Here is a 15,776-nt window from a genome sequence, read left to right on the forward strand (position 1 = left end):
TTGAGCTGCCACAAACTCAACAGAGTTAAACTTCACCTAAGAGGTATTCTTCCCGATAAAAATTGGTGTCCATGCCAACTGTGTGCATCTTAAATCCGTGGATACTTGTATCCTTCCACCAGGTAGAAGGTGACCCTGCAAACCGAACCTTGTTCTAACATAGCCTGGATTCTAACTTCATCGACCACTAGGGAAACCTATAGGTAACCTAAGAGTAATTTTAGTGTATTCCGATCCAACATGCACCAAATATACCAAAAGAGCAGCCAAAGCATTTACAGAACTGAAGAGACAATGTCAGAAACCCAACTGAGGAATCAGAAATCACCACTTACTCTTGAAAAAGAAGCCCTAACTAGAAGTTGAGAATAAGGAAGACATTATTGAGGCAATAAATCTGAGGAGCTTGCTACAAAAGATGTAAAGCCATTCGGCAGTATAATGGAAACTTCTCTCAAGGCCCATTGAAGGTTGAGTGCTTCACATGGTTGGTGGTTCAAGGAACGCACTCAAGGAACGTGCTTAACCCAAGAAAACTTTCAGAAGGTGGGGTAAATATCTGAGGTAGGAATTCACAGTGTGAGAGGCAAAATGAAAATGTGACCTATCTCTTCGTACATTGCACTTTCACTGAATAGATCTCAGACTTTATTTTGACTCTAATGGGGGTTAACTGGATGATGTCAAGGATAACTAAGGAATTACTGCAATGTTGGTACATGAACGGGCTAGGTAAGGTAAAGATGCAGAGACATGGAACTCACTTCCTTCAGCCATCTGGTGGATTATTTGGAAGGAAAGAAATGCAAATTTCTTGAACAGTAAAACAGAATCTGTAATAGGCATTAAGTACAAATGCATTTCTTCATTGTTTTTGGCGTAACATGCAAATGAAATGATGTAGAGACCATGAAAGACTTTTGAGCTCATTACACAACTTAAGTCACTGAACGAGAACCTTTAATTTAGAGTTGAAACAAAATTTCCAATATGCTATGATCTTAAATATTTGCAACCAGACTTTCAATTTCTGGTCTAGCTAGCGTAGGGTTGTGTAGCATTTTTGAACATCTGAAAATGGTATTCGTGATACTTGGGACATACAATAGTCTGTCTGAAGATTATCTATCAGTGACAAGAACCAAACACTGCAAAGCATCTTCCAGTACATTGCATCAGTTTTAGCTTTTAGAAGTTGTTGAACAATTACTATATTTATATTTGCAGCTGCTTGCACTTCTCAAAAAACTACTTACCTAAACACATGTCACTGATAAATGATAATGGAGTTAAAATAAGACAGAACTAGATAGGCTGGACATGTGGGTAGCCAGTAATTTGCTACGCTAATCTCACTCCTCTTGTTTGCATACCAGCACAACAAGTAACCCTTTTAAAGAACACGAAATGCACTTTGATCATACATGTCACAGAAACACAAGTAGTAGAGATGGTTTTAAAGAAGTAGAGATAATGGTAAAAAAACACACCTGAACTATTGCTTTTTTCGCGAGTTTCACACCCAAATTATTAATTGTTCCCTTTTCCTACCTGAACTATAACCATCACACACCTTAACTATCCGCTGTTCTCTTTTCCTACCTCAACAATAGTTTAGGTATGCTTTTGATCATTAACTCAAAGAAGTATATCCAATTGTGCCAACACCAAAGCAGTATCGGGGGAGAAAATGGAAGGGATATTACCATAGACGACAGGCTTATCGTCCTCTGCAGTTCTATCAACTTCAAAGAACTGTTCAAGTGGATTAAGGGCTTCTCTTGTAGCAGATGAAGCAGCTGCTGCAGCGGCTGAGCTCTCTGATTTTGCCGCCGCTGCCAAGAATGTCCTCCCGAAAAGTCTAGCAGCTAGCATGACTGAAACTAGATTGCTAAAACATATATGCATCGTTGTCAATATATATATATATATATATATATATATTAGAAAAATGAAAAGCAAAAAAAAAACACAACAGAAATCTTTAAAATTTCCTTAGAGGAATTTAGTCGAACAAATAGAATGCAGTTTTCCCCCACGATGGAGATGGTGATGGATGTAGTGATAATATACAATTACTGAATGTTAGCGGTCAGTAGGGAGAGGAAAGACTTACATGGAGAGCTGAGAGAGCACCTGTTGAGCTGAAGCCGGATTGCAGTTCAATGCCAAAATGTGAAGTCCGTCGGAGCGACTCCTATTTCGCCTCTCTCTTTTTTCCTTTTCCCCTTCCCTAACCCTACTCTCAACTAGTATTTTAATTATTTAAATTTTTTAGTTTCTTAGTGTTTTTATTTGGCAGAGGAAAAAAGGATTAAAAAGGTTGTTGGTATAAATAAGAGGAAAACTTACACAAATAGCTACCTTTTAATAGTTTCTAATTAGTTATAGCAATAAGTTGAAGATTTACAATTCGTAGCTGCTTTTGGCTATATTTTAGTTGTATCTCGCATTTTTAAATTACGGTGAAATACAACAAAATATAGAGAAATACAAAACACGTTAGAGTAAATTTAGGCTCTATTTTTGGAACATATTTTTAAAAAAAATTCTGAGAGAAAAAATAGGCTATATTTTTGGAACATAATATTCTTTTCCTTTTTAAATAGTAAGTCAAATTAAATCAACCATATTTCACAAATCGGCTGAAGCATAAAATCGAGCCCTATTTATGGAACGATTTTTTTTTAAAAAAAAAAATATTATGGGATTCAATTTAAAACTTCCCTTAAATCAGGCATAACGGTTGTTCTTCCATAAAATTTGTTATACCTCGCATTTGTACATTTGGATATTCGAGTTAATGGCGGAAAGTTAAGGACAAGGTGATATTTTTTTCGGTTTTGTTAAGAATGCATAAGTTGAATGTTCATCTTTTATGGGTATGGAGCATTAAGGATAAATTTGGAATAAGGAAAAATTAAGCTAAGAGTGGAAACAAAATATTTCATGAAGTGGCCAAATGGCCAAAGTGGCCGTGGGCCCCACCTTAACTTGACCAATATTTTCATGCCATAAAATGGCACAAGTGTACATTACACATTTGTGGGAGCCATATATACATGTGTGTATAATTCATGATCATGTAAGACTACAAGTCATCTTTTATAATATTAAAGAAAATTCTAGAAAATTTGAGAAAAATTGGAGGAAAAATAAGAGGCACGTGACCGGCCATGTGCCTCTATTTGTATATATATATATATGTATGATGACCAAATAAGACACAAGTCATCACTTTCACTCAAGAAAATTCAAGAAGAGTGGAGAGAGGAAAACTTAGAGGGCATTCGGCCAAAGAGATGGGCTGGCCGAACATGCCCCTCAAATTTGTCAAGAAAAAAATTATTTCTTCATGCTCTCCTACTAATTGGAAGGTCCTCGTCGACGTGGAATAGTTGGTGGGGCAAGCGACGCGTTGATTCTTGCAAAACAAGCACTAGCTAGGAGGAACTTGGAGGAAGAGGTGAGGTTTAATCCTTTCTTGTATTTGTTATGAATGGTTTGCATATGTTGTGGCATGTAGAAATGAATAAAACTCATGAAATGATGGTGTTGTGTGTGACCGTGTATAGGTGATGTTCTATAGGAGCAAAGAACTAATTTATTTAGTATGTTTGAATTGTTGTACTATGGACGTTTTGAGCATGTTGTAATGTGGAGAAATGGATGAATTTCATGAAGTTGAGGGTGATAGTGTGGTGGCCGAATAGGGGCCGCCTTGGTGTAGATGGAATGAATTAAACTTACTTGATATCTTGGTTATTGTTGTTGTGAATTCCATGATGTAAAATGAAGATTTAATGATCTAAATTGAAGTTGTAATTGTTTGTGGGCTGATTTACAAGATAATGTGATTCCAATATAGCTTTTTGTATTGATGGAAATGATGTTGCTAGCGTATGGAATTGTTGATATAGTTTATGAGTTTGGAAGAAGAAAATGTGTCATTGGGGTTCCTAATGTAGTTGGAAGATTTCGAGTGGAATGGCCTATGGTTGGGGTTGTTTTGAATATCGTATGGATTGTTTGGAATGTCCTTAAATCATGTGTGAATGGTTGCGGATTAGTAATCGAATATGTGAGCATTGATATTGAATTGGGCGTATGTAGTTTATTTAAATATAATTGAAATGTTGTCGAATTGTGTAGAAAGGAATTATTAACGTTAGAATGCATTTTGAATCAACATGGATATTGTTGGTATGGTTGTTGGTTTGGTTGTTGTTGATTTGGCGGTTGAATTCTCGGGGGATGTTGAAGTTATAGGGGGAAATCTTGCCGAAATTTTTGTAGACAAAGTGTTAATTTGGAATTGGATTCTCAAGTGTTATGGCTAATGGTTGATACCTAATGACATTATTGTAGATCGTGAAAGTCGAGACTCGAGTTTGGATTAGCTTAGGAAGCGGCTAAGGTATGTAAAGCTCATCCCTTCTTTCTTTTGGCATGTCCTAGTTATAATTAGGCTATGACACGAGTTTCGAGGTAATTTCGCTCTTAAATTCCGAGCGTGTTCATGATTTATAATTGTTTATTGATGCTAGTATCCATAATATGGTCATGCCACGGTCTTTATGTCTCCGATATGGTTGGATTAGAATGTCGTATAACCGGTTTTGTTCCTAAAGAATCCTATGTCTAGAAATGTCCGTAACTTTCGTAAAGAGAACCGGATTGCTTTGAAACGTTCGTAGAAAGTTTTGTAACGTATAATGACTTTGATTTTCATAGGCGGGATCGGAATGATTTGATATACGACTATGGTCCCTACGATACTTTGATATACTTATGATATTTGATATGTTTCCGAGTACCGTCCGAAAGATTTTTGATACAACTATTGTCTCGATTTTCAAATGACGATTCGTTTATGATTACTTCATTGAGTCTGCGGAAATGATTTATGTGCATGGTTTCTCGCCTCTGCTCGTGCGTACCTCGCATCTTTCACCGAGTCCCGGCGGGTACGTATTCGTCGACTCCTGCATTGTTCAGGCAGTCCTCACTGCGAGGGTACGCTATTTATATATATATGATGATATGATATGATGATGATATGATGATATGGGGTTGGCGGCCGGGATGGCATCCGAGTCCCTTGCTAGCGGGGTCGGGACACGCTATTATTCCCGAGTCCCCACTAGAGGGCCACGGGTATATATGTATATGTATATATATGCGTGCATACATAATTATGATATGATTTTACTCACCGAGTCCCTGTTTTAGAGGCGAGTACGTATATATATGTACAGTGATATGATGATACGATTTTACTTACCGACATATGTATATGCATGATAAATGTTTTAAAAGGCAAGTCTTCTGATTTCTCTGTACTCTTTACTTGATATGATCCTGTTTCTTGTATTTCATGCTTTACATACTCGGTACATATTCCCATCGACCCCTTTTTCTTTGGGGTCGCGTTTCATACCGCGCGTGTACACCCAAATTTCGAAGATATTAGCGAGAAGATGTTCCGGCGGGATTGGCGAGCTCCATTTTTTTTTTCGGAGTCTTTGTAAGTCGAATATTATGTTATGGTTTCATGTTCCGTGTTAGAGACTTTGCAGATTGTCGTGGGTATAAGATGTCGGTTATGTAAACGGCTATGTAAGACGATGTATTGTTAGGCATTGTATTCAAAGTTCTATATGTTACAGACTTTATTTGATTCGGAAAAAGTAAAAAACATGTTTTGTAAAGTTTTGTTATGTTTTCATTGTACGACGTAAGGGCCAGTACGATACGATCATAGGTGTCACGAGTGTCGGTGGGTTCGCTCGGCCACAGGTAAGGGTCGGGTGCCCATCACGCCTATCGGATTAAGGGTTTGACAAAAGCTTACGAATCTCTCTCAGCTTTTATCACAATCAAAACTTTTTGAATTCAAAAACCACTGAAGATCTAAAAACTTCCAAATACAGAAAAATCTACACTGAAATATAATGAAATATGGTTGATTGTTCAAGAAATATAAAGTTGTAGTATGCGTATATACAATGGAATACAATGAAATATATCATAAACGGTTTCATAAATTAGAAATACAAAATGCAGAAATACATTGAAATACAGCGAAATACAAAAGTCGTGAAAACAAAGTGTAGTAAAAATAGGCTCTATATTTGGAACATTCATTATATTTACAACAAAAAAAGATAAATACATTGAAATACGCGAAATAATTTGAAATACCTTTGAAATATCGAAAGTTAGATATATTGTTTGTTAATACACTGAAATATATTGAATTATACTAAAACATTTTATCAAACACTTGGTGGACATGAAGCTCCACAACTCTCATCAATGGTGTTTTTTTTCTTGTTCTTTTGAATTCGATACAAGCATACTTTTTCTCCAATGTCTCAAAGCATCAATGTTATAAAGACGTACGTTTCTCGATTTATGAAACTGGTGTCTTTTTAATTGGATCCTATTTTGTAAATGGATTTTGGTAATATGCTTCGAAGTTTGAAGGAAGCGTAGCTAGTTTATCTATTTGGTTGAATGAATCTTTCTTTTAACAAATTGCAAATGTCTTCTGTGACATCGGTAGCTTCGTATGTGGACATTGAAGAAGTAGCTCGTAAAACAGAGGATATAGTGGAGACGACCTCACAAATGTTTGCGAGATGCTTCTATGAATGGCATGAGGCGAAAGATAGCTCGGAAGACACGTGAGGAGATTAAGAACATGGCCAAGTTAGAGCTATTTTTTTTTCTTCGACCATGGCTTTGCTACTCTTTTGTAGGATTCTTCGATTTGTAACGAGAAAATGAGATCTAGGGTAGGTGATGGAACGAGAGAGAGAAAGAGAGGTGAGGGAGAAAATAAATTTGGTAGGTGAGAGAAAATCAATTTAAAAGACTAAGAGATAGAACGGAGAGAGAAAGAGGGGTGAGGGAGAAAATAGATTTGATAGGTGAGAGAAAAATATTTGGAAAAAAAATTGTGGCTAAGTGGGAGAGAGATACTTATTTTTAGGGAAATACACTGCAGTTAAAAAAACAAGTTATAGATGGTAATTTGATAAATAATTAAGCTACCAAAAATAATTTAAAAAAAAAATATAGCTATTACTAATAAATAAGTCTTAGAGATAGTTATGAGCTATAAATTTTCCTAAATAAAAAGACCAAACCTTTCACTTTAGGCCCTATTTATTTTGCGTTAATATGGAGACATTTGAATCTGAAAACGCATAGAATGATTAAGATGTTGTTTCTAAATCTGAATCTTTGAATAATTAAAGTTGTTTGTTTTTCAACACTAAATATTCATAATTTATTTATTTTTAAACATAATAAATATATGATTCAAATAAAAAGTAATTAACTATTAATATATATATATATATATATATATATAATTATTAGTCCATTTGATAATATAAGAAAATATATATTAGCTATTGATCTTTGAAATGTTTTGTAATGGTAGTGCTCGTGGCAGTGATGGTTGATACTAGTGGCTAGTAATGGTGGTGGTGATAGTTGTGATGGTATTGTAGTGACTCTTGTGATGTTGGTAGTGCTGGTGGTGGTTATGATGGTGGAGTTGGTTGATCTTGGTAGTTGGCGGTGGTGGCTGAAGAATGTGCGGTAGTTGATGATGGTGTTGGTGGTTATAGTGGTGTTAGTTATGATGGTGGAGTTGATTAGTAGTAGGAATTGGCCGGTGGTAGTGACTGATAGTGGCGGCAACAACGGTGGTAGTAGTGGATATAATTATAATGATTGAGGTGGTAGGTGTGGTAACGATTGACGATGGTTAGTTGGTGGTGGCGATGATAGTTGCTAGTGTTAGTTGTGATGACAGAGGTGGTTGTGATGGCAGAGGTGGTTAGTGGTGGTGGCTGATGGTTGTGAATAGAGTGGCAATAAAAATTATTCACACAAAAGTCCTGAATATCTTCATTTCTGAGCATATCTCTCCTAATAAGCCCACACATCTAGTAGAATCAGTATTATTTCCGTCATTTTTATCTTTTTATTCTTAGTTCTCTATTTCTGCGTGTTGACGTTTACGCTTTAGTTTTCTTACTATCCCATTGATTTCTTGCTTATGTTTTCATATTAATGTATTTATGCTTTAACTTGGTAAGAGTCCTTGGAAACAACTTCTTTACCTATCGCGGTAGGAGTAATGTTTGCATTGTCTCTCCCCTCACGACACCGGTTTATGGGATTACGGTGAAAGTATATTGTTATTTGTTGCATGACTTTGTTCAAAATGTTAATGATTAAGAACTATTCACACTAGATAATTGCTTAAATCTTAAATGCAAGTAAATGAGGCCTTACTCCGATTACGGAGTAACGAATTAAAGATTGTTTATAAGATCCACTCAAAACCCTCTCATATTGTTCTATCCCTTTTTCACTTTAAGCTTTACTTATATCACAATGCAAGTGTGAAACATTTCGACTCAAGGTCATGAGAATAAAAGTAAAAAGATACCTTAGTGTTGAATTTGTTAGACAAATTGGAGTACTTCATGGACTAGTTGAACAATTATAATTGTTCTATGGAGATTAACAGACCTGTTACTTATATTGATATTGACTATTCCATAATTTTTTCAAAGTACTATAAAACAATACCTATTACTCCTACTTAGTTGGAAATAAAATGTCAATAAAACACATAATAAATGTTATCAAATTTTATATTTTGCAATAATTTTTCTTAATCCTCCAACCAAACAATTACTTACGAAATATCAGTTATTTTAGTTTGACATTTTTTTTTTGTAACTTTGTTGCTATGCGAGTAAAATTTAATTAATGTAACGTGATGTTTATAAATATAATTTTGTGAATTTCTTGCTTCTTGGTTCTCAATCGTCGTATATATATTTCGAATTTCGAAGGCAAAGGGCATGTCTTACAGAGCTTTGTTTTTCTCCCGCCTTGAATTCAAAATCGCATTCGTCACTCTCTTCACTGACACACACAACACACCAACAAAGCATGTATTACGCCACCTCTCACCTCCACCACTTACCCCCACCAGAACCACCGTTAACATGCGCTCAAGGCCACAGCTCAACTCTCATTATTCCAACCGATGAAGGCGGATCAATTTGCCTGCTTTGCTTATCCAATCTCATTTCCAATCCGAGATCACACACCGTCCACGTGTCCTACGCTCTCTCACAGTTATCTATCGCGATTTCCCAACCGAGTTTTCGCCAAACCTTCTTCACATTCCACTCTCATTTCCTCATATCTCCTCTAGTCGGTGTTCTATCTTCATTTGATGATGAGCCTATCGCTAAGCAAACTATGGATTTGATTATGCAGTTGTGTGAATCTCCGGATTCTGATGTGCATGCAGAGTTTGTGTCTCGGCTCGCGGATCGTCTTTCTAGTGGCTCTTTGGCTTGGAGTCAGAGACAGTTCCACACGGTAACTTTTAAATTCCTCTGTCCTAATTCTTAAATTTCCGATTTATGATATTGTAGTTGAGAATAGAGCTGTAGAAAGGTATAACTACAGAGATACCGCCATACAGGCATACAACATATAGTATTCTCTCTCTCTCCCAATTTATGTGATACTTTTCGCATCCGAGATTTAAATGCGCATGAACTTTAACTAATATTTTAAGATGTATTTATTTACCAAATTGATGTGAGAAAACTTGCTACTTATACTACTTTTCATGTAGTTTCTAAATATATTAATTTAATCTTAAAATATTGAGTTAGTTTAATCCAATTCAGCTTCAATATTTAGTCAAATTGACTATCACATAAATTGGGACGGAGTGAGTACTAATTTTTCAATTTGTTTGTCGGAGTTTGACTTAGTACGAATTTTAAGAAATGAAGTAAGGCTTTTAAAATTGTGGAATATACCATTATATTTGTGTTAATATAAGAATTTCAAAACTTGTGGTCACATATTTGTGTGGCCATAAAAGCTTATCGTTAAGGAATGCAAAAATGTATCATTCTTTTTTGAACAGGCTAATAAGGAAATAAAAGGTGAAATCAGGAACGGAAGGAGTATCTGGGTTTACTAATTTCCTTAGTGTGCTTCAGCATTGTGCAGCTTTCTGTGGGAGAGGACAGTGGACTGTGATTAGTAAAGCCTTCTGTACTCAAAATGATTTTGAAGATGCTGTTAAGATTTCTATTAAGACCCTGTTTAGGCAGTGTAGCTTTATTACAATTATCTCACTGTTCAATCCTGAAGATCAAGTACAGCTTTTATCTAGGAGTAGCTTTTTCACAATGATTTGGCAGCTGCTGTTGATTTCAGTGAGTCAATAGCAGTGACTAACACCAGAAGTTTAAGCACAGACGCCGTTGCAGATTTGATTGGAAAATCACAGTCAGGATGACTTCAGAGAGAATTAGTTTTAGCCTGAGCAGCTAGTAGAAAGCTAAAACATGCTTAGGTAGTTACTTCAAGGTTTAATGTTAGTGTTTAGGTCCATAAAGTTTGTTGTGGAAGAAAATACATATACTATGTTATGAAGTAAGCAAGTAAAAAATGGGAAGACTATAAATGATTTTAAATTTGTGAAAATTTTGAGTTGCGTTTAAAATGACACCAAAGATGTGTTTCCTGATAATTCACAACTTTTCAGAGTAGCTTCACACTCTATTTAGTGCCTGCCAGCTGCTGACCTCGATGTGTAAATTGCTCATTTTAGAAACGTACTCTTTGTATGTAACTGATTTCCTCATTGAGAAGCTAGAATGAACAAGAAAGAGGAAGAAGTTATACTTAGTGATCCTGTCTTGAAATTCTTTGCCTGATGTCTGTCCAATATACGTTGGATTTTAGTGAGATAAATCAGCCTTCAATTTGCATAGTGTATTTGTATTTTCCATGTTTGCTGTGACATATGTTTTCCTTTAAATTGTGTAATCTGACCTTTTCGTCTTTGAATAGCTTCATTGCCTAGGTCTTCTCTTGGATTATCAAAAAAACCATTCCTATTGTCTCGAAGAAACGGATGCCCTCATTTTCAATCTTGTCAGTGGTCTTCACTTGTCCAGGTGACTTTAGAAACTGAGACATTGGGTATCTCCTTTTTCCTTAAACAGAGCCCTGAGGTCAATTCCTTCTTGAGTACAGTGAAGATATTCAAGGGGAAATCCTGTTCGTTCTATACAAATTATTCCTACTCAATGTGTCTCAAGACGATGAATATCCTCCCAGTTTATTTGGACATTCCTCGAAGCTCCTGCACGTTGCACTGGAAGTTCTCATGAAAGCTCAAAGTGATGGTGTTCGCTTGAACTGTATAGGTACGATTCTTCTAACATTACTCATTTCTGCTTCTTGAACTTTAGCATATCTGAAATTGGTTTTCCAGTGGATAACTTGACACATTAGCATTTCTGTTCTTGTATTATTGCAAAGAAGGAGGGGTATATAGTAATAATAGCTGACTTATTCTTTTATTGTATCTGACAAGTGAATTAGTGAAGTATGGTTGATAAAAAGTGAGAACGTATTGTAGGAATAGCCATATCTCTCAAATTCTGCATGTATGTTTGCTGCTGACTTGACTAGCAAAGTCCTATGCGCTCTTCACCAGAGCCCTGATAATCTCTCTTTTCAGGCTTATACCCCCGCCCCCTCTCTCTTTCTCCTCTCCCTTTCCCCACCAGCCCAAAAGAAAAAGAAACTCATCAGAACAACCAGCTGCTGATGTTAGAGTTTCAACAAGATAATCTCATCCCTCACATTTGTCAAATCAGTGTTACTGTTTGTCTATGCAGCATTTTTAACAGTAATAATGCAGAGAGGATTCTTTCAAACTGCTTCTATGATTGACGCAAGGAACAGGAGTTCTTATGATGTTGACCACTTGATGGAGACAAATGAGCAGATATCGGATGGGCCTCTAGTTATCTTGTTTGCAGAGGCAGTCAAAGCCCCCCTGCTTTCTTCTGATAATCAAGTTCAAATAGCAGCACTAGATTTACTTTACCTTTATCTGTCGGGGAAAGATGTCTTGGAAAATGAAATCCAAGTATTTGTGGAAGAGAACATTGCAGACTATACATTTGAAGTGCTGAGATTGTCAGGTAAGAAGATCAGTGATACACAGTGCCTGAGCAGTTAGATTCATATTGGTTTCGTTTGAAAAAATGGCAGATGAAAGAGGCCATTTCAACCACGCTTTATTTTCATTACTAGTACCAAACTACCAGGAAGATGACCAATTCTCTGACGATTACAGCATTTTCTTACAAAAACCTAAAAGTTAACAAATTACCATGGCTTCAATGTTTGATGTCTATATGGTTCGACAATGTTTTGCACCTAAATTCTCTAACGTCAATGAGCTAGAGGACATTGTAATTACTTTAGCTCAGCTTACACAATTAATTTTGTTTGTGAAGACTAATGAAGTGATTTATAAATTTGCAGGATGCAAAGATCCAACAATTAAATCTTGTATTCAGCTTCTTGATCTTTTAGCAACTGCTGAGCAAGCATTTAGACAGAGACTTGCAATTGGGTTCATGGCCCTCATTCCAGTTCTGCATCATGTTGCTGAAATTCCTTTTCACCCTGTACAGACTGAAACACTCAGGCTTATTTCGAACTCCGTTGAGAACTGCCCTGGGGTGGTATCCAAGTCCCAGGTAGAAGATATAAGCCTTTGTTTGACGGGGATGCTCAAGAAAAATCTTGATGGAGAAATAGGCATGCTTCCAGAGACATTCACTCTGGTCTGTTCAATATTTGTTGCACTTATGAAATGTTCATCTTCCAGCGGGATTTCAAGTTTCTTCCAATCGATTCAGGATGCATCAAGAAATTGCATCTTAACTTGTTTAATTAATTATGACAAATATCCGGGTCAATTTTTGAACTCTCTTTACCTACTGAAAGAGGCATATGCGTATAGTTGTGGGATGGATACCACAAGCTCTATCAATACAGAACTTAGAAGAAGCATTATAGATGTATGTAGAACACATATATTACCTTGGTTTATGAGATCCCTCCATGAGATGGAAGATGAGGATATTCCAGCTGCAATACTTGAAAACTTCTATTCCATATTGCTACAAGGTTCAGATATTGAAACCAAAATATTTGCAAATGTTCTGTTAACATCCTCCTGGTTCAGTTTTGCATTTGGATGTTTAGGCTTTTTCCCTTCTGAAAAGATGAAAAGGAAGGTTTATCTTATCTTTAGTGTGATGACAGATATCATTCTTGGAGATGATTCTGGGCAATTCATTAGCGATGCTGCTCCACATCTTCCATCTGATCCTCTAGATCTACTTTTCCTTCTGGGGCATAAAAGCTCCCAAAACGTTGAATTGACTTCTCGCCAACTGGCAGTTCTGCTGTTACTTTACATCAGCTCGCTTTTTGACGATCGGTAAATATTTTCTGGAATTTTAATCTTGCTCTTCTGCATTTTCCCTGCTTATGTCATTAGCCATCAGTTGATCATCTCAACCCTTTTCCAGGATTGCGGATGATAAAGTTGTGTTAGCTTCACTGGAGCAGTATATTCTAGTTAACAGCAGCGAAAACATGCATGGAGGTTCTGTTTTGGAAATTTTTATAAATCTTTACGCGCTCTACAGAGGTCTAGCCAAGCTGAGCTACCAAATTCCCTATAGCCCAGAAGCTGAAAGGATTGTGTTCCAACTACTTGCTGAAAAGGACTGGGATTTGCTATCGACAAGAATCCACGTAACATCTTTGAAATGGTTGTTCCAACAAGAGAAAGTCTGCAACATGTTGTCTGCCCAAATTTTGAAATTTTGTAGATACAATTGCTCCGATGTAAACCAGATAAATATCCATGGTGAAGCCAATCAGAAGATAGATGTGTATGTTATGGCAGAACTTGTAGCTTCGGGGGATAATTTTTTAGGTATGCTCATGGTGTTCCTATTGGGAGAGGTTGGAGATCAATATTCTGCGGATGACATTGTTTCAGTTGTGAATATCATAAGACATATAATCGAAATCACACCAAGCGCTTCAGATCAGTTCTGCATGCACGGGATAGCTGGTACAATCAAGAACCTGTATTATAAGTTTGGTCATTCTTCATCCCCAGATACTTTCATGGCCACCTCTGTACTAGTATCCTGCATTCTTCTAGCAGTACACTCTGAATCCCTCTCTGATGATGAACCCTGGGTTGCAATTGTGGTGAAAGTATAGTACTCACTCTTTTAAATACTGTTTGCTTCCAGTTCCTCTGTAGTAAATATACCTCTCCTGAATTGCAGATTATCGACTACCTGATCCCCTCAGTAGCTGCAGATGGATGGACTCCAGGAAATCTTATATCGATTGGCATTCTTTCTATGGTTTTGCATCACTCAGTAAATCAAGTGATGGTTGAGGCTTCAAAAACCATACTCCTTAGTACTCCTTTGTTATCATTGGTTAATACCACTATCGCCAATGCCTGTTCCAAGGGACCCTCTCTAGTTGACCAAGACGAAGGAACAAGATCTGGAGAAGCTCTTGTTTTTGTGCTTTCACTGCTTTTCTTCTCCTTGAGAAGGTATATCCATTCCTTTAACACAGTGTTTCTATGTTTTATCTTTTTAACTTAGAAACTAACTGCTTATTTTACTAGCCTGCATGCCGTTTTACCAGGGATTATGGACTTCCAATTTCTGCTGGATCCAACCAACGTCCCACAACCCTGCCCCCATATTAGTATACAGTGCCACGATTTGTGCAAGTTATTGCATTTTGGATCCATTCCTGTAAAGTTACTTAGCTCGCAATACCTGCTGGAGTTATTCAGCGGAATAGAAGATGAGAGAAGTAGAAAATCAGACACGTTAGAATTCAGAACTGATTATTTGTTGTCTATAATGGCTGTTTTAGAAGGCCAAATATTTTCGAGTGACATGTCCGTAGCAATGAACTGTTCTCTCTGTTTGTCTATGCTCATCGAGTGGCAAGACGCGGAAACGGAAGTATTAGCAATACAAAGGAATAACTGGTGTCGGTTTATAGTAGAAGAGTTAGTGATGTCCTTGGCAGCACCATCTTTGGCGTCAAAATCTTTCATGATCCATCACAAGCCTGCAATTCATATTGCAGTTGCACTGTTGAGAAGGAAGAAAGTTCCTCAATGGATGACTTCAATCTTCGATGAATCTTGCATATTTTCTATTGCTAGAAACATTACAAATTCTAATTTGAGCGCGGAGCTGGTGTTCCTCTTAAGGGAGTTACTTAATTATGGTTTTCTGAGTGATGAACAAGTTGCTGCCCTAAATCAAGTATTCCAGGTAATATTCTTTTTCTTCAAAGTTTCATCGGGTCTTATTGTAGCCTGGCCTCGTGAAGCTTGCTTCCTTTTTTATTGGAAAGAAAGAAAATACAAAGTTCTGATTGCCAAAATTCCCTATAACGATTATGATGAAAGAAATAATGGAATTCCATTATTATGTTTGCCTGCAGGAATGTCGAAAATGTATCTACACAAACAAACTTCAACGTGCTGGTGCAGAGGAGAAGACACTGAACATAGCAGCTGCTTCAGATTATTTAGGTAAAGTTTGTCAGTTTCTCATTAGCCTCATGATGACTCAACCAGCTAGAAATATGGAGTCTACAAGATTTCACAGTGGGAAAAGGGAATTGTTGGAAGAGATAGACTTATTTTCAAAATGTCTAATGAGGGATGATTGAGACTAAAAAGATCTTTATAGCAATACTTTCTTGATAGAAGAACAAATCTGTTTTGGCATAATGGCAGTCAATTAAGCTAGCATGGATTTTGCTAACCGGTCGAT

The 15,776-nt window shown here is 36.7% G+C and overlaps 1 protein-coding gene across 1 annotated transcript; it reads left to right on the plus strand.

The window, feature by feature from the left end:
• The first annotated feature begins 8,925 nt into the window (after nt 1-8,925).
• LOC132044439 (protein PUTATIVE RECOMBINATION INITIATION DEFECT 1) lies at nt 8,926-15,767 on the plus strand. Its single transcript, XM_059434913.1, has 9 exons — nt 8,926-9,423; nt 10,921-11,027; nt 11,107-11,279; nt 11,757-12,065; nt 12,412-13,378; nt 13,470-14,172; nt 14,247-14,527; nt 14,603-15,269; nt 15,442-15,767. The coding sequence occupies exons 1-9, from the start codon at nt 8,986-8,988 to the stop codon at nt 15,670-15,672; spliced, it is 3,876 nt and encodes a 1,291-aa protein (XP_059290896.1). The 5' UTR covers nt 8,926-8,985; the 3' UTR covers nt 15,673-15,767.
• The last annotated feature ends 9 nt before the right edge of the window (nt 15,768-15,776 follow it).

This window comes from Lycium ferocissimum, unplaced genomic scaffold (genome assembly GCF_029784015.1).
Source record: "Lycium ferocissimum isolate CSIRO_LF1 unplaced genomic scaffold, AGI_CSIRO_Lferr_CH_V1 ctg45, whole genome shotgun sequence".
Classification (NCBI taxonomy): domain Eukaryota; kingdom Viridiplantae; phylum Streptophyta; class Magnoliopsida; order Solanales; family Solanaceae; genus Lycium; species Lycium ferocissimum.